Source organism: Polyodon spathula, chromosome 24 (genome assembly GCF_017654505.1).
Source record: "Polyodon spathula isolate WHYD16114869_AA chromosome 24, ASM1765450v1, whole genome shotgun sequence".
Lineage (NCBI taxonomy): Eukaryota > Metazoa > Chordata > Actinopteri > Acipenseriformes > Polyodontidae > Polyodon > Polyodon spathula.
The window spans coordinates 7,654,085-7,681,684 of record NC_054557.1 but is presented as its reverse complement, the minus strand read 5'-3'; the positions used below and the strand labels follow the sequence as shown (position 1 = coordinate 7,681,684).

At 36.7% G+C, this 27,600-nt stretch overlaps 1 protein-coding gene across 1 annotated transcript; it reads right to left on the bottom strand.

The window, feature by feature from the left end:
• Window positions 1-372: 372 nt before the first annotated feature.
• LOC121299133 (ras-related protein Rab-8B) lies at window positions 373-27,156 on the bottom strand. Its single transcript, XM_041226698.1, has 8 exons — window positions 26,950-27,156; window positions 7,444-7,504; window positions 6,930-6,990; window positions 5,569-5,646; window positions 4,662-4,751; window positions 4,355-4,420; window positions 3,990-4,040; window positions 373-3,786 (listed from the first exon to the last, which is right to left on the bottom strand). Exons 1-8 carry the CDS (start codon window positions 27,071-27,073, stop codon window positions 3,694-3,696), a joined length of 624 nt encoding a protein of 207 aa, XP_041082632.1. The 5' UTR covers window positions 27,074-27,156; the 3' UTR covers window positions 373-3,693.
• Between the last annotated feature and the right edge of the window lie 444 nt (window positions 27,157-27,600).

Here is a 27,600-nt window from a genome sequence, read left to right as displayed (position 1 = left end):
CAGGAGGGAAATGCAGCTTTTGCCTTAACCCAAAAAGGATGCTGCATCTAACTAATGCAACAATACATTACTGAATGGGTCTGTGAAAACACTGCTTAAAGGCATCAGCTACATCACCCACAGGGTCCTTTGGTGATGATGACACTAGAATGTTATTGCACATCATTGCTATAGTTACTAGAGCAAATGTTACAGCTCCACCTGCTGGCCAACATGAGTCTCTCACGATCTGTTAAAGAAAACCACAAAAAGCATTGTTTATAGATTATGGAAAAAAATTAATTTACAAAAAACATTACAAAGCACATTTCATTATGCAATCTTTACTGGATACACATTATTGTAGGAAAAAAAAAAAAAAACATTCCACACTTAACAAAACCAAGATTTATTTTTTTTCTTACACAGTATCAGTACACATTATGAGCAGATTTATGTGTTAAACACATCTTTGATTCCATTCCTTTTTTAGAACTTTCTGGAACGTAATAACAAGCTGCTAATATATGTGCTTTACAGAAAAAAAAAGTTGAAACAGATTTCTTTGTAGGCAATAAGTCCTCCAGTGGAGTGCTTTTTTAGTTACATTAAATGTAACCTGGTCCCAAGTAAAACTGTAATTTTACTAACATTTAATGGTAAGGCCATTGGAGTACAAAGCTGCAATCTTATCAATGATCTATTCAAAATACAATTAAACTTTCTCAAGCTCACAGATTCTATAAAATCTAATTCTTTACGTGGGGTAAATGTTCACTAATGGCAGAATATTGTCACACTACAAATCTTCAACAGTTAACATGACTGTCATTTCACTGGGTTGTATGACAGGCAGCCTAATTTGACCATGGTCGTTTGCTCATAATGGAGTAAAATTGGAGTAGGTTTGTGTGATTCATCTAGGAAGGGGCTCAAGGGTCTACAAGCAAATTAGATCTCGGCAATTCTTGCGAGGTTTAAAGACGACACTGATATTTTACAAGGTGTCATTGCAATTGAACACAGCCAAGGATATTCTCTCATACCCTTGAAATAAAAACAAAGCGTAATCATAAAAGTAAGAGAACTGATAAGTCAAATACTCACTTGATAAAAACAAGGTACTGTTTCATTGATTCCTACAGTATACACAACATCTGACACCAATTTACCCTTCTCTGTGTTTCACATTCACTTGTATTGAAAGATGCACCTTTTACTCAAGAAAACACGAGAAATAAAGTGCAGCCAATGAGACAATTAATACTGCTGCAAATGTTTGTTTTTTCTTTGTAAACAATACACAATAGTTGTATTAATTTAAAATTCTTTAAAAAATGCACATAGGCGAATAAAACATATCCCCTGCTGTGCATAACTCGCATATATTTACTTAAAAAAAAAAGATACAATTATCAGTAACGCATTATTATTCAACAATGCCGTAGCTACAAGAATTTTAAGCATGCATTAAAGTGGTTTTCCTATGGTCTCACTTAAAATATATATATACACAATCTAACGTAATTAATTGTAAGAAATTAGCATTAATGTATACACGCTCCATCCTGCTTCAAGAAGCACTTGTACAAACCTCTGCTCAACTGGACACTAACAACATAGGAACAGGTTCTAAAAGCAAGGCAAGTTTCAGTGAACAGCTTAATAAAAAAAGGACATTGAAATAACAAAAAGTGTGTGCTTGGACAACTAGTTAGAACTAAAATTCTTAATTTAAAGAAAGAAAGAAAATAAGAAACCCAGTAATTAACAAACATAAAACAGAACAAAAAAAGGCTTAAAAAATGACACGTGTAAATATTCACATCTTGGTTGAGCGACAAAAACACCCTTGGTCTATAATCTTCACAGGCTCTGCTTTGGGTTCAACAACACTGCTTTACATTCGCTACCCAATTTAATCTGACTCCATACAAGTTGTAACAGAACTGAGCAGACAGATTTACAAAGCAGGGGAGGAAAAAAGCCCTTGAACGGAGACGTTTCACTAAAGAGCTGCTAGGGTGTATCACATTCACCAAGATGCTCCTTTCTTGTGCTATTGCAGTAACAATCATTTGAACCAATTCCTGGGTTTATGTGACCAGACATGTACTGTGACACCTTGGGAATCTCACCTCCGCAAATATAGAGGAATCTAAATATAATGTTGGAAGGTGACATGTCCCATGATTATACTGCCAACTGTATGTGTCTTCCAAAAATTCATTTTTTCAACAGTAGTGAATGATTCACTTGCAGATTCAGAGCTTAAATCTAAGGAAAGTATTTCTCTGCATTCAGCAGTTTAATCATTGGTCATATTTTCTTTTTCCACATTGCACTACATATAAAGAATACCCCATGAATGTGCATAGAGTGCTACAGTTATTTCACTCATGAGGATGGCACTCACTCATAGAATAAATACAGTACTCTATGAACGCTTACGGAAACTCTTCTATTAAACCCTGTATGTTTTAAACTTTCAAAAACTTTTACTATCTCAAAAAATGCATTATTTTCTTACACAGCTCACTGCATAGCTCAAAACTTGTAAGGATTAAATCACACATTTAAAAACAAATTTGAAATTGAATTAAGCCACAAGAACAGCCTTCATCGTTGCCTGCTTTTCTTAATGTTTTACTACAACTGAACTAAATACAGCTACCAGCCCTAAAACCATCCTTCAATTAAAAGAAGTACAAATGATATGCAATTGGCTTTGGGCATATTGGAAAGAACATACCCAAGTTTTAAAGTATTAGCCCCACTACTTATTAAAATAGGATGCAATACCCTTTTTACCTAAATTTACACATTGAGCAATACAAAATATAGTAACGTAGGCCACTGAGCAATGGAAGATCTACTAAATAGCCAGGTAAAAAAAAAAAAAAAAGTAAATCTTAGATGTTGTTATTTTTACAACTACTGTCTACAAAGTTGTAGTTCACAGGCTCAGTCAGCTTCAGTACAAGGGATTGATGGGATGCCAAGAGTTTGGAGTTTACGTAAAGTTGAGAATTACATGGCTTACTGTGAACATTAAATACTCTCTTGCACACCTGTGCTACACCTCCTCCTAAACATGTCCTGCATTACCAAACTGTGGCTCTCTTCATGTTGTTTATTGGCTTGCTATTGTGGAGATCAGCTCCAAAGCCATGACCTTAAAAGGGGTTTTCTAGCCACAGTTTTTGTTCATGGTGAGAGTCTTGGTTTAAGACACATTTTGTTTCATAAATATTCTAGAACACGTATGCTTAGGAAAACAGAGAACATCTTTCACAGAAAGGAAAATGCAGACATGAACATACAGGGACACAGGGTGAAACAGGGTGCAACATTCTTCCGCGAGACTCGCAACCAACGTGCAAAGTTAAAACGACAGAAGCCGCTGCTGTAAAATGGACAACAATCCTGGTTACAAAAAGAATTTTGTAATACAAAAAAAAAAAAAAAAAAAGACATTTCCAAGCACGAGCCTCCACTTCTTACTGTTGATTCCCATGGTTTATGATACTAAGTGTTCAGTGGGATTTTGAACCTGTTAATGTTTTTTGCAATATTAATATGAGATTTTAGTTGTCGTGGTCTGCAGAATACATAGCTCTCAGCAGCATCCAATGGAATTTCATTCTTAGGCTGAGCAAGATTGTGCTTTCAGAGAAGCAGAAAAGGTTGTTCTAGTCTATTATAAGACGTTCATCACAGTAATGTACATCGGAAGATGCTGCTCTTCTTTGACCGGCTCTCTGTTATTTTCACAGGACCCCCTCCACCTGATGCGCTGTTGTCATTCTATTAGGGAAAAAAAGGAAATATTAAAACAAAGGCCTTAGATAAAAGCAATCAAGAAAAAACAAAGCAGAACTGGGCTTTAATGCCTAAGCCTTGACAACATTTTACAAAACTGCAAGCAACAGCATACTCTCCTAATAATGACAGGATTGACAATCCCACTTTAAACGTAAATATATCATTATCCTTCGCAATACACTTGCCATTTTTCTGTTAAGTCTCGTCATAATGTCTCTTCCAAGTGTGTAGAATCCCTATGAAGAAAACATACAGTTAACAACACATCATGTAGTGAATTTTAAAACAGACAAGGATATTCAATGAATGTTTCCAGCGACATAACCCTGGAGACAAGGTCCAGTTCAGGTGAGGCCTCGGAGGTAAATCATCCGCAGCCGACACCATGCAGGGCACCACTTAAAATCTCAAACATGTAAAACACAGTGTACTATTCAGACAGAGAGATGTAATCTTGATGGAACAAACAAGGCCGCTCAAGCAGGCAATGAAGAGCAGAGTGAAGCAACAGTTGGGTGTGTTCAGTTTTGACGAGCACCACCTTTCTTACCTCTTCCACGTTTATGCTTGATTTGGCGCTCGTTTCCATGAATTTAATTCCGTAATCTATTGCTAGCTGTAAGAAACACAAGGGAACAATGGTTAGACAAAGTCAATGCTTTTATGTAACAAGGTAAAGAGAACCCATTTCCATTGATGACCTGGCCAGAGGCCAACAAGCTGAAACAAGACCCAAGATCTTCCAGCCCTCCTCCAAGAGTATCCGCACAATGAGATAACAGTTTCTTTAGATTGCCCAGCAAGGGATAATAAATACAGTGTAATACTAGCACCAGGGATCAAAAATGAAGTCTTACCTTTTCTCCTCTTTCTTTTGACACTTGTCTTTTGTCGTTCATGTCACATTTGTTACCAAGGATCATCCTCTCAACATCTGAAGAGGCATGCTGTCAGGGAGGGAGAATAAGAGAAAACATGATTTTACTGCTTCGATCTTCCTTTGTATTTTTATAATACAAAAAAAAAATGTTTCAAAGAATGAAGACGTTCATACATCTTATTTGGAATGCTTGTAAACAATCAGAGAACCCATAACATTTGAAAAGATTTTGAATTTTATTATCTACGCATACTGTACTTCTGTATAATTACACATTGGACTAACATCTACAGTTGACATCCAATAGTCCTAACAAATTTCACATTTTTCATTTTACAGGCTCTGTTTGTTTTTGACATGTAAGCCAAAAATGACAAACCACTAAGGAAGCAACACAACATATTGATACATTGTGTATATCTGAACAAGTATTTGAATGTGAAAAAGTCCTCAGGACTGAATAAAGCACTACCACACTAACGTTGTTTCTATTGTTAGAAACTTAATATCTGCATGTTACAGGCTGAACCAGACTGCAAAGGTCTTATTCTAGCACCTTCTTCCCTGAAACCTTTTAGTTACCGTTTCAAGGCTTCTCACAATGAAAATGAACTGCAATACCATTTGAAGGCAACAGGTGGCAGCACACTGCACAGTGGCATTGATCACAGCACAATGCAACATAAGAAGCAAACATAGATCAACAAACATCTTGAACGGCTACATTTATTTTTTCTTTCTTCCTACCTACTACTACCAGTATATGTTAATTATGTTAATGTCAGGACATTATAACATATGTTATGTGTTTTAAATATATTATTATTAATACTACATTTAGTGAATTGGGAAAAATAGTATTATGCTTTATTTTAGTTACTCACCTCTTCAATGTTCCTTATCCAGTTCTTTATGTTCTCAAAAGACTTCTCATTTGTGATGTCATAAACCAACATGATGCCCTATAAAACAAGGGAGAGCAGATCACCACGGACTTAAATTGTTTATTATTTAATGACATGTTATCAAACTCAGCACAAAGGTAATTCAGCTTTTCATCCTTCAAGTTTTTATATATCCACTAAAACCTTAATGTTGACAGAAAAATATCACTAGTAAAGATTATCAAATTTAAACCCCAATTTTACAATGGAACAGAAGCAATTTTAATTTTAACAGCATTTCAACAGTCAGGTAGGGCAACAATCATCATGCCGTTTAACTGCATTTATTAATTTAACATACAAAAAGGGATTAAATGTAGATTGTTTTGCTTTACACTAGATTATCTGTGCTGAAACTCTGTGCTGGCTAAGTATGAAGCATTGCAGTGTCGCATAATCAAATGTGTTGCAATCAATTTCATTAAAAATAAAGACAATTGCCATGGTCTGGATTCAATCACCTGGAGTGATCATCACTTCAAACAAGCCCATTTAAAATTGGTGCTGGCTGGCAAGAAATAGCTTTTAGCTAGGCTTCTGTCAAAAAACCCAAATGGCTTGAACTTGGCTGGACTCTGTATATGTAATATAATTGACTTTAGCTGACTTAATTCCCATCTTCAAGCCAAATCAGCAAGCAAGCTTTGAAATTTACTGCTGCTACTTGTCAGCATTTTTTTTGCTTTGCTTTTCCAATGGACCACATTTGAAAAATAAGGATAATCCCATCGTTGACAATGAGATGGACTGCAAATGAGTGTGTATAGAAAGACACTGAGCCACTCAATTAATGGGCAATGCCCTTGCCAAGGGGAACATAATTCCCAGTTGCAGTGTAGTTGATAGTATGCAGTTTGTAGTATGAAATCCCCAAACAAAGACCGCTGCAGACATGTGCTGTCAATATTTAGTGACTTCGTAATCTCAGATTTCTTACACTCAAATCAACCTTCCAAGTGCTTGGGCTGTTCTTCCATCATCTAACCCTCTAGGGTTCAACTGTATGCATGTGCCAAGAGCTTGGCTGCAAATAACTACAAGATCTGGGATCTCGCCAGGAGAATAATCCTTCCACTGCATTCAATTTTAAATACTGTTGAGACCTATGAAATAATCGCTGGCAATCATTAAGATAAGCATGTTGTAATTAGACAAAGAAAACTACATTGTACACTCTGATGCACGATCTAAATCAGCTGTTTTCAACCATGGATCTCAAGTTCGTACCCCAAACAGTTATTTTGTTTCAACCAGTTCCCTTTTGTTCTAAATCTACATCATGCTGCAAGTTCACCTCTTACCATGGCTCCTCTGTAGTATGCTGTTGTGATTGTTCTGAATCTCTCTTGTCCTGCTGTGTCCCTTAATAAGAGTTAAAAGAAACAAATTTCAAAATGGTCCATGTTTTACTAAACTTGTTTTCAAAACCTTTGTTAAATGGAAATATAGTAATTATTATATAAAAAAGGAAATTAGAAAAAATCTAATTAAAACATTAAACACAAAATGGAATTGCAAAGGTCATAATGTGTTTAGGCACTGCAGCAGCAGAGAAGAAGTTCAACTGCTGCCACGGCCCCATTTACAATCCAAAGTAATTACAAAGCTCTTGAACTCAAGCAAGAGACACCTGATTTGACATCAGGGGGGGTAAGAACTAAAAGAATGTCAACCTCCTTGTGTTGCTTTGAAAAACAAAGGGAATAAGCCCTCCCGTTTCAATGTGTCTTTTCTTATGTCACTGATACATGAAAAAAAAAAAACAGTAAATGTTCCCTATTTTTATTATAAAATATAAAAGACAGTTTTACTTACCAGATCTGAAGCTTAATTTTCTTTCCATCTAATTCTATCGTCCTGATTTTAAAATCAATTCCTGAAAATGAAAATAAAGTTTAACATTAAAATTCTATTGATGGTTTGTGATTATACTCAAAAATATGCATGTCAGAAATAAACAAGAAACTCTCTGTATAATTGATGGCAGTATTTAGATCCACCTTTGTCAACTGAATAGAAACCCTGTCTACAACTGTGGTTCCTGGAGTTTGATCCATCTATCCGACCAATGGAAATGAAAATTTCAAAAAGTTCAATTTCACACAAAAGAAAAAGGTCTAGATGTGAAATATGCAAGTGTGTTTCTAAGGTACAGTAGAACTGGCAAAAAGCCCAGTTGTTAAGGAAAGTACAACATAATTTGATTTAGCTTGATATAAAATGCTTGCCGCAGAACTGTGGAGGTCAATTATTGTGTAGAGGTCACACGGCAATACGAGTAACGTTGTAATCATATACAGTAACAATATGATGTCATTATGCTGAAACAAATGTATCCTGAAGACAACAACGTTTTGCTTACTGTGGTTCAAATATTTCACTGAAGCTTTACTGCTTAGCAACAGCCAAAAAGTAGAAAATGTTCCAATACCAAAGTATTACCAAATAATTTCAGCTTCTCAGTTAACAAAAAAATAAATGGTTCTAATTCAAGTCAAAGTCAAGTCAACATTCTCCCAAATGCAGTTCAGTTAAAAATGATCAGCCAAGACCTTAAAGTCAAAAGGTCAAATTAAATCGATTTCTCCCCACACGCTAAGTAAAGCAGAGTATTGAGTCAACAGTACTGCTTGTATTGTACATAAGCTGAAGTCATGAAGCATCACATGATGAATTTCGGAAAGGATGCTACACTGGTCAGCTCTTCAGTTTATAACCACAGATACATTAGCAACCAGTAGGCTAGGCTAAGACACAGACTCCTCAATCTTTTAGACACTGGTGGTTAAGTCTGCAGATTCACATGCATTGCCTCCACATTTCAGTCGGACGCCTGCAAACTGCAGCATTGGTATGCATTACACATCAAGGCAAATCTTTTGTAGTGCTATAGCAGGTATCCTTGGATGTCCAAACACTTTGAGATCTAATTACACCTCAAATCACTGCAATGGTGGCTGAATTGCATAAGGAGAAAAGGGTAAAATACATACAGCTCCAATCTTTTCAAAGAAACAAGACACTAGAAAAGTATAGCAGAAAAACTAAATTAATGCAAGAAAATCTTTGTAATTTCTCCTTTTCCCTCCCCAAGTATCTGACCAAATTTTGACTCCGTTTAAATTTGCGATTTAGGCCGGCCCAGGGTAGCCTTATCTCATGTGTGAACACTCGAAAAATGAAAAGGCGGCCCTGGGCCGGGTGAAATTTAGACCAGCTTTTTGATGCAGCCTAAAGAACCAATGCCGCCTCAGGGCCGGCCTATCTGTATGTGTGAACCCAACGCAGGCCCTGGGCCTGCCTTAATGCATCAATGCTGTGATGTAGCTCAAACCACTCCCCTACTAGGTCGAGCATAGTAGATCAAACAATGTCTGTTTTAAGGGGTAGCAGCTGGAACCATGCAGAAATTAACCCTTATTGGTCCATTTATAAAGCGCTTGTCAGGCGTGTCAGGTCCAATTTATTTTCACACGCGCAGTCCCCCCCCCCACCCCCCCCCACGAGTAAAACAGGTTTAAAAGGTACTGAATCGCAAAAGGACAGTCCTGCATCTCCAGCCAAGCCCCACCCCTTGTTCGCTGTATTTTTCACATACCTCTTTATAGACGTGCATACTGATAACTCCTCTCCCGATCACTCATTTTATCACCAAACTCCTCACCCAAGTCATTATTTTATTACCATAGCATCTCAAAAAGCTCTGCAAATGTCTGTGATATTCTCTGAGCGCTGGATGAAGAAGCAGCTATCTCCTTTATGTCTGTGTTATCTCTGATGTGCTAGGGGCTATCAGATACGCCCTTCTGAGTGGAATTCAGAGAGAAACCAGCAAGTTTTTCCGAGAACTCTCGATTTTGTGGGACCTACGGCGATCTCTAGCCTGGAAAATAGCAATGGGGAGTGCACTGAATACACCGACACTTCTGACGATGATGGGTCCGTCGTGAACGGTAAGTATTTCTTCATTGTACAGCTTTCATTAAAAAGAGTGCATTGTAAATCTCAATATTGATAAATAATGCATACAACGTTGCATACTCAGTCACCATTAATATAATAATCTGTATTGTGATCAATGTAATGTACACGTTTGCTGCATTTACACATGATCCAACACGATCGCTTCTTTCCACAGTATCCTACTAAACTGTCAACATGTAGTATTGTCACATCTTATGCAATAAGTACAGTAACAAAAGTGTTGTAAAAAAATAAGATGGTCATATTCAGGTTTGAAAATTTCCCAGCTCAATCTCTTATGTTGACTTCCAAGAATGAGGTGTTATATGTCACTGTTTACATTTCCGACAAGCACTTCGCTGCAATTTAGGCTTCCTTTTTAGCCAGGTGTGTGAACGCACTTAGGCCCCCTAAAAAACCTAAACTGTGAACGGAAATTTGAGGCGGCCCAGAGACAGCCCAAGGCCAACTCAGTAAGTGTGAATGGGGTCATAGTTAGATAAACCATATCTCACTCCCACAGAACCGTGCCTTACTTTGACAACAGCAAGGATGCAGATCATTTATGATTTGTGTACAAAGGTTGGTTTTTGGGTGTTTCATTAGTTTTTTATGTGTGTGATCATAGCCTTTGTATCTAGTGCACCTCCAAGGAAACAAAATAAACAACCTTAATAAGGTCCTGCTAGCAAAACATTTCAATCTGTACATGTTCAGTCAGAATAGCAGTACTACAGGAGGAGCTACAGTCACAGCTTCTGATAAACACGCCACAGCAAGTCATTATCTTCAGACTGTCTTACTAGGAGCAAATATTAGTATTCCTCAAGTCAAAGCTCGAATAAGATTTTTCTGCAGCTTAAGCTTAGTATTTTACACCTGTCAGTATTCCACCAGTAGCTACCAAGATTCATGGCCAGTGAACAAAGGCCAACTTACTATCAAGACGACTCTGTGTCAGTCAGTCAAAATCTGAGGATCTCCCTCTAGTAAACCCCAGATCTTTATTTATTTGCCCAGTCCATTTGGTAGTTGTACATAGTAAATGGGCTTGATGGTAGTGTTTTGATTACCACACACTACTTTATAACTCTTGATCTGAATAAAATGCTATTTGAACTACATTGTTGCAAAAACAATGAATACTTAATGAGGTTCAGGTACTTTTTAATACTCTCTAACATTTTATTTATTTCTCAACCATAAGTTCCAACACTGTGAAACATAACAAAAAATCACCCTATGATAAATAAATAGTTTCAGGGCATTATACTGAAACCAGGTATATGGGTTATGGGTTTGCTGTTTTCAGTGGAACTATAGGTCATACATACCTGTATACAGGGCCCCTATCCCACAGCATGTAGTTTCTAAGTAACCATAATTGTAAATTTATAACATGCAATACGTTAAACCATGTAAGAGGAAACAAAAGAAGAGGCGAAATTCATGTGTGCTAATATAAGATACTGAAAGGAAGTGGCAAAAGTGACACAACGTGTCTACTGCACCACTTCCTGCAAGGAGACAGCATTGCGTAGGGCTTGTGTATATGTACTTTTGAGGGGTTACACACAGTTACAAATCAAGCAGCATGTAGTTGGGGAGTCAGTTCATAATTACAAACTGCAGGGAGATTTCAAAGTTTCCCCATTATCAACATTTGTAAATGATCATCATACATATATATATATATATAATCACTCTACTTTAAAACAAGTGTGTCGTCATCAGATCATTTCACCTATAGAACTTACTAGTTCTAGCTACACCAATTAAAATGAATGAATTGACCAATGTGATTATTGTACCACTGCAAGATAATTCCATGTTTTTTTGTTTTGTTTCATAAGACCTGTCAATGAAGATCCTCAACATGTCCACCCACAACAAAGGAAATGAGACAAGCACTGCTTTAGATACAAAGGGAAACCTGCACCATGGGCAGGAAACAGCCTTGACCTCATTCTCCCTCAGTATATGAGGAAGTGATTGACAGCAGCTGAAACTTTGATTATTAAAAAGGCTGGAGGAGCACAGTGTCCTCCCCTACAACACCAAACCAGCTTACAGTAACACAATTGAGAAGTAGCCGCCAACAGAATCGTTTCTGTTCAGATATTTACCACAGAAAAAGCCTTGTTCCTTCTTTCCAACATCAACATGGCAAAACAATTAATGATGGTCAACATGCTGCTAAAAAGTTATGCAGTGCAGCATCGACACTACATATGGTACATAATTTACACAGAACTAACAAAATTATTCCAGTAAATCTTCCCATCACTTCATACATCTCACAATCATTCCAGTAAATCTTCCCATCACTTCATACATCTCACATTGCTCAGAATTACAGAATTATGGTAAACATGCATTCCAGAAACCACGACAACCGATGTCAATATCTTAGTTTCGTTTTGAAAAATAAATCTTTTCAACTCTGGAAATGCTGTTTTGCTTAACGTCCCCCACCCGTCTTAATAAGGGACAGATTTTTAAAATGATGAATCAGGCACAATTGAGTGAAACAGGGATATGATGAAAGCCTGTTGCTGTTTGAGACAGCACACCGTTGTAATTACAGAACTGCTGTCATCATGTGGAAAGAATTAGCGGTTTCAAGATAACCAAACACTTTCAGTTTTACAGACTAGCTGCAGGGTATGCTGCCTAAATATTATGAGTTGTTTTATACAGTAAAGACAATGAGAAAAAATTTAAATCGCAGCTAAGAAAAAGTTAAATTGCAGAAAAACACACAGCAATTCTGTGACCTACAGTACAGGTGGCGACTAAACCTAATAGACAATGGTACAAGCTCCAATGCCAAAAACTCAAAAGTTCACAAATTCATTTTTTAAATATTCCCTTTTAGCTTTTAATCAAAACACTGCACAGTAATGACTTTATTCATGTTTGCATGCAAGCAGCTACATTCAAAGTTAGACAGTAAATTTCTATTCTTTCAAGTACACTTACTGCCTAATGACGCCCAGGAGACAAATAATTAATTGAAAACATTTCTCGAAAGATAACATTTTTCTAATTGTTCTTGGTCTTGGTCCATGGCACTATAACAAGAATTTATTGATTTAACTGAATTGATTCCTCCACTCAAAAGGCACACAATCAAATCGTATAGCAAAAGTTACCAAAGGGTGCATTTTTAATTAATCTTTTCCAGCAAACAAATTGTTCCATCTATTTTTTCTTTTTGAAGTACGCTGGAGAAAGAAATAAAGAAACAAAGCAAGCATGAAAGACAGTCTATATGTTACAATCTCTGTGTATGGCAACACCTCCTAAGAGAACACACTCAGCCTAAGAAACAAAATTTGTTCACAACTGATGAAGCACTGTTTTGTAACCCAATAACTCATCAACTAACATAAAACCAAATGATTTATTCAATCTTTTCAAATGTGACTTGTCATCACGAATGTGTCTTGAGGGACACTGATTGGTTTATTAAATCTTTCCAGAACCGCCTTCATATCATTGCCTCGTTTTGTATTCTGATTTCCACAAGTGCACTTCATCACTACAAAATGGCATGTAAACAAACAGCGAAATGCACCACTGTTTCTCTTGTTACATTGTTGGAAATTGTTCAAGCTCCAGAAAAAAAACTAAAAAGAATCAGGACAGAAGTCAGCAAGTAATTTGGTGTTTTCCATTCTAGCGAGATGCTTCACCATTAAAACAATGTAGTGCATGCCCTGAATATTGCTCCTGCAGAAGTGCTGCATTTTACAACGTGTGTAAGGGTGCTGTGTTAATCTAGTTTGACAGTTAATTTATTAATGGTAGTTTGTTACTTTATTATTACAGTTTATAAACATACATTTGCATATTGCTTTTCTCTAATTCTGTTCATTTCATATGTTGATGCATGTGCTTCATGACAAGTAGTAAATATTTATTTATTGATTCATGTTGTGTCTGGTGGTGTTAAAGAACATTTTGCTTGCTACCCGAGGGGAGTTCTCTTAGCCGGAGACTACTCCATACCTTACATTGCAAGAAAGAAATATAGATCTAAAACAGCTTGCTTGACTGCAGAGGATTATCTGAACATGTTTTTTCATCTGAACACATCCTGTCATCTCAGTACTGAGAATCACTGCTAACTAGGCTCCTTCCATTAAATCGATGACTGTAGCTTCTTGTTTTCCACTGTAAAAAAAACAAACAAAAAAAAAACTGTACAAATGTATTTATTTATTTAAAAAATTGTGAAGGATTCAAAAAATAAAAAAAACCACAAGTGCTAATTTTTAAAAGTCTACTCCTGCTTGATTAAAAAGCACAGTTCCCATTCCAAAGCAGTAATCAAGTAATCAACACCACTTGCTAGTACAGTATTTCAAGCTGTCTTATCATGTAAGCCAACAAAAGCCTGTCTAAGAACTTATAGTACAATAGTATAGTAGCTAAGGCCAGACCATACAAAAGGAGTGAGATTTGAATTATTTAGGGGTGAGATTTAGTATAACTGCTAAAGTATTCTCAAAACCAGTGGGATTTTATTAGCATGTCTACAGTATTCTCGCACGGTTTCCCCAGTGTTACCCACTCTTATTGTAATCAGACATCAGCACCCTAACAATACACCCTACATGTTATTGACCCAGACTGTCTATAATTCCAGTAAGAGAAATGTAATAATAAAAGTATTGCTGGATATTTGAAATGCCGCGAGACTATTCCACGTGATTCTCGGCCGCTATCTTTAAGCATTATAGAAACTCAGTACACTGCATTAGTTAAACAGTTTTGAAAAAAAAAAAAAAAAAAAAAACACGGTATTAAATCTATCCAGGTGTTGTTATGCAAGCGGTGACTTTCGCTTTAAAAATAAAAATAAATAAATAAATAATGCAGCGCTGATATTCTAGTGGCAGTACACACAACACAGCTTTAAAAAAATAAATTTCACGTCAGACAATGGAGAGTGCTGTCTCTCAGTGATGAACAGCTGTTAGGTCTCCTGAAAGTGTTTTTTTGTATATGCAAAATGCCGCCTTTTTTGCCATTCCCAGTAAGATTTTGGAATCCCCCCATTGGCTGCAGTATAGGGGGGAAATCCCCCCCCCAACACACAAAAATCGAATTCAAGCCCAGTTAAACCAATAGCACTAAGCTGAATGTATTAAATAGTTTTGGACAGAATACATTTATCCTCACATCTGATCAGGAAAACATACCAAACTGGATAACTGCTTTTGACAGGCACGTTCATTAACCCTCCAAAGACTGATACCAAAGTACAGCTGCCAATCCCTCACATGGTGTAGATTTCAAAGTTCAACTTCTTTCTTAAGCCGAACAACTCTTAAACCTGTTAAGAACAGCCTCTGAAGATCAGTGATGAACTGCAGAAGTAATGTTTATTGGCAGTCACTGCAAGTTTACTGATTTTAATATAATCAAACCTTTTAATGCTTTCAATCAGGAAGGTACAGAAATCTGGCATTTACATTTGAAACTAGCAAACTAAGTGTCTGACGTTCCCAGCTAGAGCATTTACATGATTAGGAACTCCAGCAACAAACTATACTCAAAATGGGTTCCCTTGTACTACAAGTCTATTAGTGCAATATTGAGTATATACTAAAATAAAATGTGGTACTTTGTAATAAAAGTATATATAAAAATATTTTGAAAATAAGTATATCAGTGTCTTCTGTGTAATTGACAGGCTTAGTTAGATTCGCTCAGTTTTTTGTCAAAAATACATTTCCTTACTCGTATCTTGAGCTTTCATTTAAGTTTCAAAGGTCAGTCTTGTTGGTGTGTTGTTGAAGGTGTTTAAGTACCAAGTCTGAAATATTATCAGTGGGATTTAATTGATTAGGAAAGTATTTGAAAGCATGAGGTCTTAATAGCATTTAAAATGTTTATACAAAAACAAATATGGACAGTACATGTGATCCACATTCCTGAACTACTGTATACAGACTCTCAGCCAAAATACTGCTCCCCAAGTCAGCGGGGGATCAACTTATTCTTTCAAACAGATTAGAATGGCTTTTAACCTACATTACTTTTCCTGACCAAAACTAACATGGACTAGAATTTTAAGACAAGGATAAAACTAAAATAGACTTTAAAGACCCATCAAGATAAACAGGTGTCAGTGGTCTTATATATTGACAGCCTGTTTGTGACGTTCACGTGCATTGTTTGAGCTCTGAAGGGCTTCTTCAGGGCTTTGTTGGGACAGACATTTGAAACTAATTTATGGAGTAGCGTATATATATATATATATATATATATATATATATATATAATATATATATATATCTATAGATCAAATATATAAAATCAATTGTTTAACTTTTCAAATGAAAAAATGCTTTATTTTCAAAAGTAATATTATATATATATATATATAATTACTTTTGTCGTGCATTTTCAATGGATAGATTATATATATATATATATATATATATATATATATATATATATATATATATATATATATATATATATATATATATATATATATATACGCACAGACACACACACACATGCACACACAGCTGTATACCAACTACAAAGACACTAAGTTAAAGTGTGTGGTCTGAATTATACAGCCAAAGATTTTCTCCAAAGAGTTTCCATATCAACCATTTCATGATCTAAAAACATAAAATTGCAAGCTGAAGATGCTAATGAGATATTAGCAGTTTAAAAGCAGCAGGGCAGCTTGACAATATTCCAATGTATCTTTCTATTAGCAAGAATTCTAATATTAGTTATGCATAATCAAACATTAGGCTATACCGCAGTCCGATATATACACTGGTAGGAATACTTTGATACCACTCCAGTATCCAGTATCCTTTTTGTATGATAAAATACTGCAGACAACCAAGGCAGTAGTAATATTTTTTTCAAGGATAAAGATCTATGCACCAAACATGTACTGTACTCGTCACCTCCAGCTGCATTACCAAGATAGTCTGGGGCAGGCATGGCTGACTAACACAGAGTATTAAATCAAGACTTGCCATTTCATTTTTCAGGCGACCTCCACTGCAGGAGGGAGGAAACAGAATAGGCCAAACAGTGGGGGTCTGATTATTACAAATACAGAGACTGTATCCTGAAAATTGCATGAACAAAGCTATTTGAGCAAGAAAATGTAAAGAAAAAAGGGCAGATGAACACTTTATTACTCATAGAAATGAAGGAAATTTGTGAACAAAAGTCATTCCAGGTCACCGGCAGAGAGTAGGCGGTTCTGTAGTAAGAATATTGCAGTTATAGACAATAATCTCTTTTCCACTGTACAGCCGAGCCGGGCTGAGCCAGCCCGACGCGACTTTTTTGCAGAGCCCGAGCCATGCAACTGACGTCACACGCAATGAACATGTCGAGTCGCATGCAGTATTGCGAGGTGCTGTATTTGAGAGTGGCAGATCCAGAGAGTTCTATTGTGTTTTTCTTCAATTTAGTTCTTCATATATAACTGAATACAACTGATTACAGGCAGAGAGCAATGATTTGAATCTGAGTAGCAAGACATTCCTCTGACTCGCTGCATGCCATGTTGTTCACCATCCTCGAGTGTACTGACTGATGCAAAGTAATGATGAAAACCATTATCCCCCAGCCTCTGGACCTGCCTGGCTCCAGGCTAGATTTAGATGTGTTGTGAGGCCAGAGTTTTCCTTTCCTCTATTGAAAATATATTAAGTTGAAATATATTCACTAGGTAGGCTTACACCATAGAACACTTTACATGAATTCCAGGACACAGAATTCCTTCAAAGACATAAAGAAGATATGAGGTTCCATCTGCAATTGGACAAGTTCACAGATAAGTTTCTAGCATCTCATTTTTGTATAATCCTCATTCATAAATTCCTACCCCAATATTTCCGTTGCATGGTTCAGAAAGAAAACAATACAGCTACCCACTTGGAAAGGCAAGGGTGTTTTCACAATGTGGGACTAAAACGAATAAGGTGCATCATTAACACACACATCCCCAGAAAATAAATAAAAGACCCATTACATCTGGGTCATTCCACTGGGTTGCTTGTCTGCAACATGTCTGCAGCAGTGCTCTGTAGTACCAGGGATGGAAATAAGACTCCCACAGCATAACATAAACCCATTACTGGTTTTATTATGAGTTTAATAAGACACACCTGAGCTTGTTACCTATAGGCTGATCAAGCTCATTGTAAAACCTGGAGTACTGATGAAAACCATTTACTTTTGGTCGTCAAAATTGTGTGTCAAAGAATCACAACAATTAAGCAAAAGCTAATCTTTAAATCTCTGAATGTTGCCACGCACTGAGAACATTGGTTCAGATTGGAGAATGTGGTTTACAGTCATAAAACACTTTCCTGTCATTATACCTTGATCCTAATATCCTATAAACACAAGGGGACAATAACTGCTATAGCAGGTATCGAAAAAAATGACTATATATGATTAGGGGTCTACCGAAATCGCGGTTTTGTGAAATTGAGGGGTCACCGCGAAATTCAGGAAAAAAAAAACCTTGTTTAAATAAACTACTGCACAACGCAAGCGCCGCAAACTACATACCTTCCTTCTGTAGAGAGCCCTTTTATATTCCATCACCGTCCTGTGTCCGTTGCACTTATGCAAAAAACAAACACAAATAACATTTACAAAAAAAAAAATTTCCAAAGTGGTTAACGTTGTTGTTTACTATTGAAATGACAACAAAGTTTTAATCAGCCCAGTGTGTCTTTACTGCTTTTCTGTAACCTGTACTGGGGGTGGGACAAAGTTGGTGCTGCATTGTTTTCATTAAGGTTGCTAAAATCTAGGAATTTTAGACCCAAATAGCCACGTTTTCTTTGTTTTGACTCGGTACTAATAAAATAAATTATTGAACAGGACAAATAACATGACAACGAACGTCCTGTATACATTGCCTTTATTAAAGTATGCCAGATGCCCTTGGGTAACCGAGTTTTGCTGCTGTTTTTAATTGATTTCCACATCTGTATAACTTGGCAAAGCTTTGCCTCAACTTCCAACCAATTCAGTGAATGGAACGTGCAGTCTCAATGTATGGGTAAGTCAACTGCTTGCTTTTAACAAATGACAGCACTCTGTTTTAGTATGGAAGCATATACCATTATTTTTAGGCTTTATAGTGCTCTAAAATACTGTCTACTTCGGTTTATTTAATGTTTAAACAGGTCAGCGAAATCCTAATTTTTTTCTGCAACCAACCCGTGAAAAATAAGTAAATTTATTGCGATTTAAGTAGACCACTATTCATGATAACGGTATGTTTTCATATGTGGGAACATATATTTTATAGCCCCTTTAAATCATATAAGTGCTGTATAAGTGACAGCAAATCATACATCACTGTGTGTGTATTAAAAATGCTGTTTTTCGATCTGATAAGATTTTCAAAAAATATATAACAGATGACAGCTTTACCATATAAATATGCACTACAGACATGATCCCAGGACAAACCCAACATATCTGACAGCTTTGTTAAATCCTGCGCTAACAGGCAATTATTGACAGCGATGACTACAATTTTTGGTATACTCATGTATCCCATGACAGCACTCAAAACAGTAAAATGCTCTCACATTCAAGGCTAATTTGTATTGCTTATAGACTTAATTCATATAATGTCACCAGTTTGATATGAGAATCATCTGTGGATAGTTTGTACAATAGAAAAGATATCACACAGATCTGTTTATAAGTGAATCATCTAATTCAACCCCTTTAGAAACAGACTCACTCGCTTACCAGGGCTGGAAATATCTGACCCTTGATCAGCTGCTCCAGCACTGATCCTTACATTGGCATTCCTAAAGTCCACAGTAGGCTCATTAGGAATGATCAGTTCAGTGGGAGGGGTGGCTATTGTTACAGACAGATTCACTGGGACAGTAATTTGATGCATCCCAGAGATCAGGATTCTTACAGCCTGCACTGCAATTTATTATACGTGTATGAGTGTTTCAAAGTGTATTAACTGTCCATATTTCAACTGTTTGTGACGTCAAACGCTAGCAGGCCAAGCAGAGTTTAACCTTTTAGCTAATTTAATTGTGCGTGTTTGTTTAAACATAAAAAGGTTCTACATTTTAAAATAGGGTAAATAGAAAGCATGTAGAAAGTAGATGCAATCTTTAGTTGTATCTACAGACTATATAGGGAATCACGATATTTACAGAAAAGGTATAAAAAGGTTAAATGCTCTTGACTTATTAAAATAGTATTTTTGTATTTTCAGAGTCTTTACCCAATAGGGGTACTCCAAGATTAGCTTGTCAAAGATAAGACACTTTGCAGAACTTTTTTGCTGTACCGGTATGTAGTGTATCAGAATACTTCCTTTTGTTCCCCAATAACACCATTCTAGAATAAATCATATATGCTTCATTAAACAGCTTCAGGTTAAAGGAGAACTGTAATGCAAATGAATATATAACCATTTTAATAGAAAACATGTTAATTAAAGATTGACACATTTTCAGCCTCTCCTTAAGCAGTATAATTAAAAACCATTAAAACAAATTAATGTCATTTACCCGCTCAATAGTCGCACATAGTATTCTATTGAGCGTCTGTCCATTACTACATTATGGAGCCATTGTTTTGTTACGGCCGCCCTTTGTTGGTTTAAAGGCTTAGGCACACAAAAATACTTTTTGTTACTTTTTTTCCTTGTTATTTTTTCACCCGAACGGTTTGCATTCCGACGTAATTCACCCTGCCAGCGTTCACTGGTGTGGGTGGCTGTCAATGATGACGTAACAGCTGCGCCAGAAAGGTTCCAATATGGCGGCAGTCTGCACTTCCAGCTGACCCAGAAAACTAACAAAAAAATTTAAAAACTGGTCAAACGCTTGACTTTAACAAGGCACATTTGTTATGTATGCAGAGCATTCAGAGAGCCTTATTATTTTGAATACAGTTCCCCTTTAAGGGAAAATATATCTACAGATTTAGGTGTGAATCAAGCCACAGGATGTCTGGCAAATAAACAAATGAGCGGTCTCTCATAAGAACATAAGAACATAAGAAAGTTTACAAACAAGAGGAGGCCATTCGGCCCATCTTGCTCGTTTGGTTGTTAGTAGCTTATTGATCCCAAAATCTCATCAAGCAGCTTCTTGAAGGATCCCAGGGTGTCAGCTTCAACAACATTACTGGGGAGTTGATTCCAGACCCTCACAATTCTCTGTGTAAAAAAGTGTCTCCTATTTTCTGTTCTGAATGCCCCTTTTTCTAAACTCCATTTGTGACCCCTGGTCCTTGTTTCTTTTTTCAGGCTGAAAAAGTCCCTTGGGTCGACACTGTCTTAGGTGATAATGAGCAGGTGCTGTGTAACAGAGGTATGTGTTCTTCAACACTGTTTCAGGGAATTAAGTTTCCTTAATTTGCTTAGCGCTTGTCTTATAATGCACACCCTGAACGTGTCATGGGTGGGATTTCCTCTACACACAATTTCCTAACAGATATGCTGCTACAACTTAAAACAGCTGACTAAGATCAAGCACATGGAGGTAAAGCAATTTGCCCCTGGTCACAAAGTCATCAGCTTTACTTTCATATACAGCCAGAACTTTGTTACCCGGGCCTCTTTTGCAATCAACAGCCAAAACTTTGGATTGCTGAAGCAGTATGAGCTTCTATCCTTAGTATAGCTACAGTAATAGCACCAACAGTCAGAAACAACGATTTAATTATTTTGCTTAAATTAGCATTTGAATGTTGATACAAGCGACTGCCTTCCTCTGGTTCAATTCGGATTTTAGGCCAAGATAAAAGACGACTGCTCCCTGCAGAGCACACAGTTGAAATTACCCTCATCTCTGCTGTAGGCATTTATATCATTGCAACAGAACATACATCCCATTGCGTCAAGAACTGAGCCTGAATTTACAGACTGATTGTTTCTTCACCAAGTCACATGCATTTAATTTAAGCAACGCTAATGCAAATCGAGCTGATTCAGTGGATTTCAGTTTCAAGTTAACAAGTTAAAGAAAGCAAACACGATTTGCTTGTTCTTTTGAAATATTATAGAGTAAAGGGATACCTTGTGAGTTTGCAAAAGCCTATTCTAAATAGCTACAGGTCTCATGCCCCTACAAATTAAGTCAACTGACTGGCTGCTACATTGAGGTTAAAGTTGTATTGATTGGATGTGTGACCTGGTATGTGCTAGTCTGGAAATGTCTCTTCAGGCTGTTCAAAGAGCAAACAGGACTGATAAGCTAAAGTAATAAAATGAACAAATACTCACAGCAATCCAGACATTCCACTCTTAACCCATCAGGCCTCTTGAACCATAGCACACAGGTACTTCCACACTTCCATTCAAAGCACTTAAAGATTAGCTTACGCTTTCAACCTAGGAGCCCATGTCTGAACCTGGAAGACTTGGAACCATTGGCTACTTATGAAATAGGCCAAGCTTGCTTTCAACAATACAAGAATAAGAAAAAAGTGCACAGGAACAACCTCTGAATTCACAATTCATCACAATACAGTACGAAGTTGTGGTCTGGAAATGTGCTGACAGGAGCAAAACGTAGGCAACTAACATGAAGAAATTGGAAAACATTGGTGCCAAATGGGAGAAATTAGATTTGATTTCAAGTTAAATCTTCTTAGAGAAAACATCTCAGTATCCTCCTTTAAGACAAGATATACAGCAAACCATAGGTGCAGAAATAATTAGACAGACACAGAAATCCCCACATAGGTCTGTACTTTGAGATATTACATTTTAGAAGTTGAATTAAACAGTGATGGGGTCAGTGAAAAGTGTACTGGAGATAACTGTGGGTAAGATTAATCAGATTTGCTTTAAAATCAATTAGACAGTGTATAAATGGTTCCTTACACTGACAGGCCAAAGTTGAGAATGCAAGTAAATTAGAAAATCCCTTGTATGAAATTTAGGGTGACTGATTTTCCAAGATCACAGAATCACGGATGGAATCATGGAATTAAACATTGGGAACGGAACTGGCATTTTGGGAATGGAATTCTGCTTTGCAAAATTTTGAAACCAAGCAAGGAGTATTTGGAAACATGTATCGAGAGGGAATAGTAATTAGACGCTCAAAAGTAGAAGCGCTGATCTCTTCCTAACAGTTATACTGTTAATATGTCACATACATTTTTAAATTCGCACACTGTTCTATTATTAAAGTACTATTCATATAGTAGAATGTGTAAGTCTTGTTCAATATATGAATATTAAGTCATGTAATATGTATTATTGCTTAAAAATGTGCAGAGTAAAATACTCTGGCCCACCTACTCCTAACTTTTCCAATCTGACCCCCTTAAATTAAAAAAACGAGTTGAACAGCCCTGCTCTAAATAAGGCAACTCTATCTGTCCAGGGTATACAAGAAACACATGCAAGCAGTTTTACAGCAAGTACAGCATAAACCAGTCTGCGTTGTTGCAGGTGAAACTACAGATGGAAGAGATAAGCGTCCTGAACATTGCATTTAATTTGTAATTTTATGACAATTGCATATTTCTGTAATAATGCTCCTCCTTCGACTAGTCTGTATCTTGTAATGCCAGCAATAAGCCGCTTTAATTTCTCAAAACACCTTTATTTGTTGACTGTCCTACAGTACATTGTTACCAGTGGACTGCTTTAAGAAAGATTTTTTTCTGAAAACTACAGTATCTCAGGGACTTAAATAAAAAAAAATGAATTCAATAGATTTGTATGTCATTTATGTTCAAATGATGTTGTTAATTCTTAGAAAAACTGAACTGGTCACTTTGAAAAACTGAATTTGCCATTCCCAAAAATGTAAAATCTGGAGCCCTATGTGTGGTGATGTGACATTATAGACCTAAGCTGTGCGCGAGTCATGTGCAACTATTAACTATTAAGATCTCAGTGATTTCATACCGAGCAATATAAAAGCACCACCAAAAAGCAAAAATCTGGTTGCAAGCAGGTCATGGATCGAGCCTGTGGAAATATGCAAAGCACTGCAACAACTAAGCAAGAAATGTGGTCCAAATCAAAGAAACAATGCACAATAAGCTGCGTGGTCCTATTTACCATTAAGGCCGTTCATTAATGTATCGGACAGTCAGTGGATTTGCATACTTGCTGTAATTAACATGATTTTTTTATAAATAGCTTTCAAATAGAAGACAGCAGCTCTAAAATTATTCAAAGGCCACTTTGCTGTAACTGTTCTGTTACCCAGTGTAATAACACCCACTGTAAGTCATTAGGTTTCATCATATCGACCTTTAACCCAGATCACTAACAACGAAATGATCCCTTAGCATGTGACACCTTATTTGGTGAAGCTTGCCATAATATGTAGAACTTATGATACACAAAGCCATTCCCTCTGATAAACTGTATTTAAATATGAAGATATTTGGGATTATATATCCCAGAAAGAAATCTTTGGAAACTATGAGGAAGTAAAAACAAACATCTAATGTTACAGGACTATCAAGAAAATAGAAATGAGAGTTTGAGAACAAAATTCATCCCCAGGGGCATGAGGTAAGTGGAATGGCATATCTGACTGAATGGTTTGTAAACTTAACTTAAAAACTATTTGTGAAAAAGATCTGTATATTGCTATAGCCAGAGGTAAAACATGGCAGTGAAACCAGTAAATGTAACTCAGAATAACAGTATTAGATGTGTTCCAGCTTCAAAGGCACTGGGGTTTATTAAATTGAAACTGTGGCAGTACTCACTGTACTACTGTACAGACAAAAACTAACTAAGAAGATTTGCATGGACTGTTGGGTGTTTGATTGTGGCAGTGGTAGTAATAGTGATTAAAAACTGAAACACACATTTAAAAAAACAGAAAATTATGACTCAATTATTTTCGTTACTTGGAAACTTTTGTAATTTCAACACGGTATGTAGAAAATCTAAGATTGTGTCACATGACTCTCCCTTTTATGGGGGAAATTCCCATTAAAATGCTAATGAAGCAGCAGTCTAACAAAGATGCCCCTTACAAAGATATATGTGAGCGATCTGGTTCCTGTTTGCTTAGCAGGAAACCGCTGCAAAGTTATCATACCATTGTAGTCTTTCCCATTTGTGACAGCTAGGGAATTTCATCCAATTTGTAGTGAATTGCTTACAGTCCCCCAGTGGTTGTACTGCAAAAAAATAATCTCCTAAAATGTAGCTTGTTGCCAGGCAGTTTAATCTTTTTTTGATGCCCACTTGATTAAAGAATAGGGCCAGGACTTGTAAATGTGAAGAGGGGTACAAACTGTAAATCTATACAAGCATAGACCATTAAAACACCCGCAAGAACTCAGGACGGCTCTGAAACAACATGTGGAATCTGCAAGGTGTATGAATTGTTCTGAAGTTGCCCTCTACTGTACATGACCATCCTTCAGGGATTACTTTTTATAATTTCATCAGGGAAGATGGAGTGGAAATTAATGTATTGGGAAGTTTGATCTCCACAATGGAGAGCGGAGACATCACTTTGAGACTGCACTTCTAACAAAACATCAGCAATCTTGGATAAAGGAGCACCCGCTACCAACTCTCTTCAAAAATAAATCACGGTCACACTCTTAGAAACTTCATAGGCTGATATTTGAAGGGTTTTTTTCCCACCTTTTGTGAGCTTTACTGCGTTAATTTCTTATACAATTTTGTACTAGCACTATAGAGTGTGTTGACACTTCAACGGGAAGTGATAATTTGAGTGACAAGAATCCACACCTTATGGTTCTGGTTGTTACAGCTTGCTCACTACCTGCATGCAGCATTTGGGTTAAGTTTGACTGACACTTTTCAGATATCATAATCCTCTGCAGTCCTCATCTTCCCTGACCAGTCACTGGTGACTTCCAACTGCATGTTTACAGCACAGATCACTTGCTGTTTTCTGGCGGGTATGCCCACTATAGAAATCAGATCCAGATGCCAAGGCTAATCCAGCCCCACACAATGCACTTTTACTGTCATAAATCTTTGTTTAGAACCATTTTAAAACAAACCAACACCTAAACTGTTCTAGGTCATGTCAAATATCACAACTAAACTGATCATTGTATAGAATTGCCTCATTATGAGCTGGCTTGTTATTTATTTCCTAATAGTTACTAATAAAATGACCACACCCTGTATGACTGTAGTCCACTTAGTTAACTGTCACATCACATCTACACCACGTTAAACCCGGGGTTTGCTGACCAGATTTACTAGTCTAGACTATACTTCTTGTAACGAATTTTCATCATTTCATTACTGTCAAGACAACTGTTGAATCCATAAATCAGAAGAATTCCGTTATTAGAACATTAAACAGATGATTTATCATATGGCAAGTGACAGATTGTTTAAAACGCTTTTGTAATTGAATACACATATTCCTTTCTTTCATATCTATCTATCTATCCTGCATGATGCACTATGGAACCGACTGCAAATTGCCTCAATGGCCAGCCAGAAACATGTGCCTTAGGCGGAATATCTGTCTGGATTAAATATTGCTTTCACCGATGCCAAGAGATTTTCCTCACAGTCCTAAATGGCCAGAACAAGGTGGAGTGATGTATTACGAGTGTGATTATTATTATATATCATCGCTACCGGAATTACAGTAAAGTGATAAAATGAAACCTAATCACAACACAAACGTATTTAGACATAACACTTTCCAGTCATTCATAATCCAGCGTGAACAAGCTATTTCCCTTTGGAAAACTGTTATTGTTAGTTAACTAGCTGTTGTGTTTAGGAATATCAGCCCTAATGTTGTATCTGGATAAAACTGTTTCCACTGTTAATTAAATAATAAAAACGTAACACAAAGGAGTACACCAACGAAGTGAATAAATTCACGACCAGATTTTTTTTTTAAATAACGTTAATCAGTCATTTTTTTATAGAGAAGTGAATTAACAGTTCATCAAAAATACATCACGCTTACGAACATCCTGTTTTTAGTACGAGGTTTTGCAGTGAATTAAAATTTGGTTTTGCACTTTGTTGTGTAAAAATACCTTACTGTTACCAGCGGAGCATCCTATTATCAACAACAATACAAACCAATAAATTAGCACTGACCCAATAACGGTTATGCCAAGTCTAAAACCTTCTCAGCTGTGTGTTTTTTTTTTTTTTTTTTTTTTTTTACGAAACTTGATAATTGCCGTGCAAAAACCATTTCCCGTTTCTTAATTTTTTAAGTAAGATTGTGTTTGTTTTCAAGGCCTTTTCCTGTGTCAGTGTCCAATAATATCTCTGTCTTGCTGCTTTACAATAACTCGATTACCTTCTGCGGCAGCAACACCCCCAAAAAAGAAAACCCAATTAAATAAACTCACCTATGGTAGATATGAAGGTGGTGTTGAATGCGTCTTCGCTGAACCTGAAGAGAAGGCAGGTCTTTCCGACGCCGCTGTCGCCTATAAGCAAAAGTTTAAAGAGATAATCGTACGTTTTCGCCATTTTCCCTCGGTTGCTTTTCCGCCTGATAAGTGACACTATAACAACACCCTTTCTCTTTTCAGTTACTCTCCAGTTCTGACACTGTGCCACCACACAGCGAGAGCTAGGCAGGGCCTCTACGGTGACGTCATGAAAAAACTCGCTGGGGACTGGACAGGGCAAGAAGACGGCCTTCATGCGCTTGGCACTCTGGGTGATGTAGTTTTTAATGGCAGCTACGCACCACCGTACAGTATTGTCATTGGGGGACTTTGCCTTTCATTGTGTGTCCAGAATGTGACATTAGATGTCATTGCAGGACATGTAAAACTGGAAATAAAAATGTATAAATACGGCTTTACACTATACAAAAGTTATCCATAGGAAATCAAACAGTTCCCATAATTTTCACTTTGCTCTTTCTGCAGCGCCAAAAAGCTTCCACTGGGGCAAACTGATTACTAATGGCATAGATAAATGATTTGTTGTTCGGTCACCCTTGCTTGTTTAATAAACTACATCACAATACAACATCAAGTATGTATTAC

Bases quoted from the DNA above. Each gene is read 5' to 3' on its own strand.
- LOC121299133 (XM_041226698.1), bottom strand. From the start codon at position 27,073: ATGGCGAAAACGTACGATTATCTCTTTAAACTTTTGCTTATAGGCGAC. The intron at 7,505-26,949 runs GTGAGTTTATTT...TTTCATTTTCAG, and splicing joins CACCTTCATATCTACCATAG to GAATTGATTTTAAAATCAGG. The intron at 4,421-4,661 runs GTAAGACTTCAT...TGTTTCTTACAG, and splicing joins CAAAAGAAAGAGGAGAAAAG to CTAGCAATAGATTACGGAAT.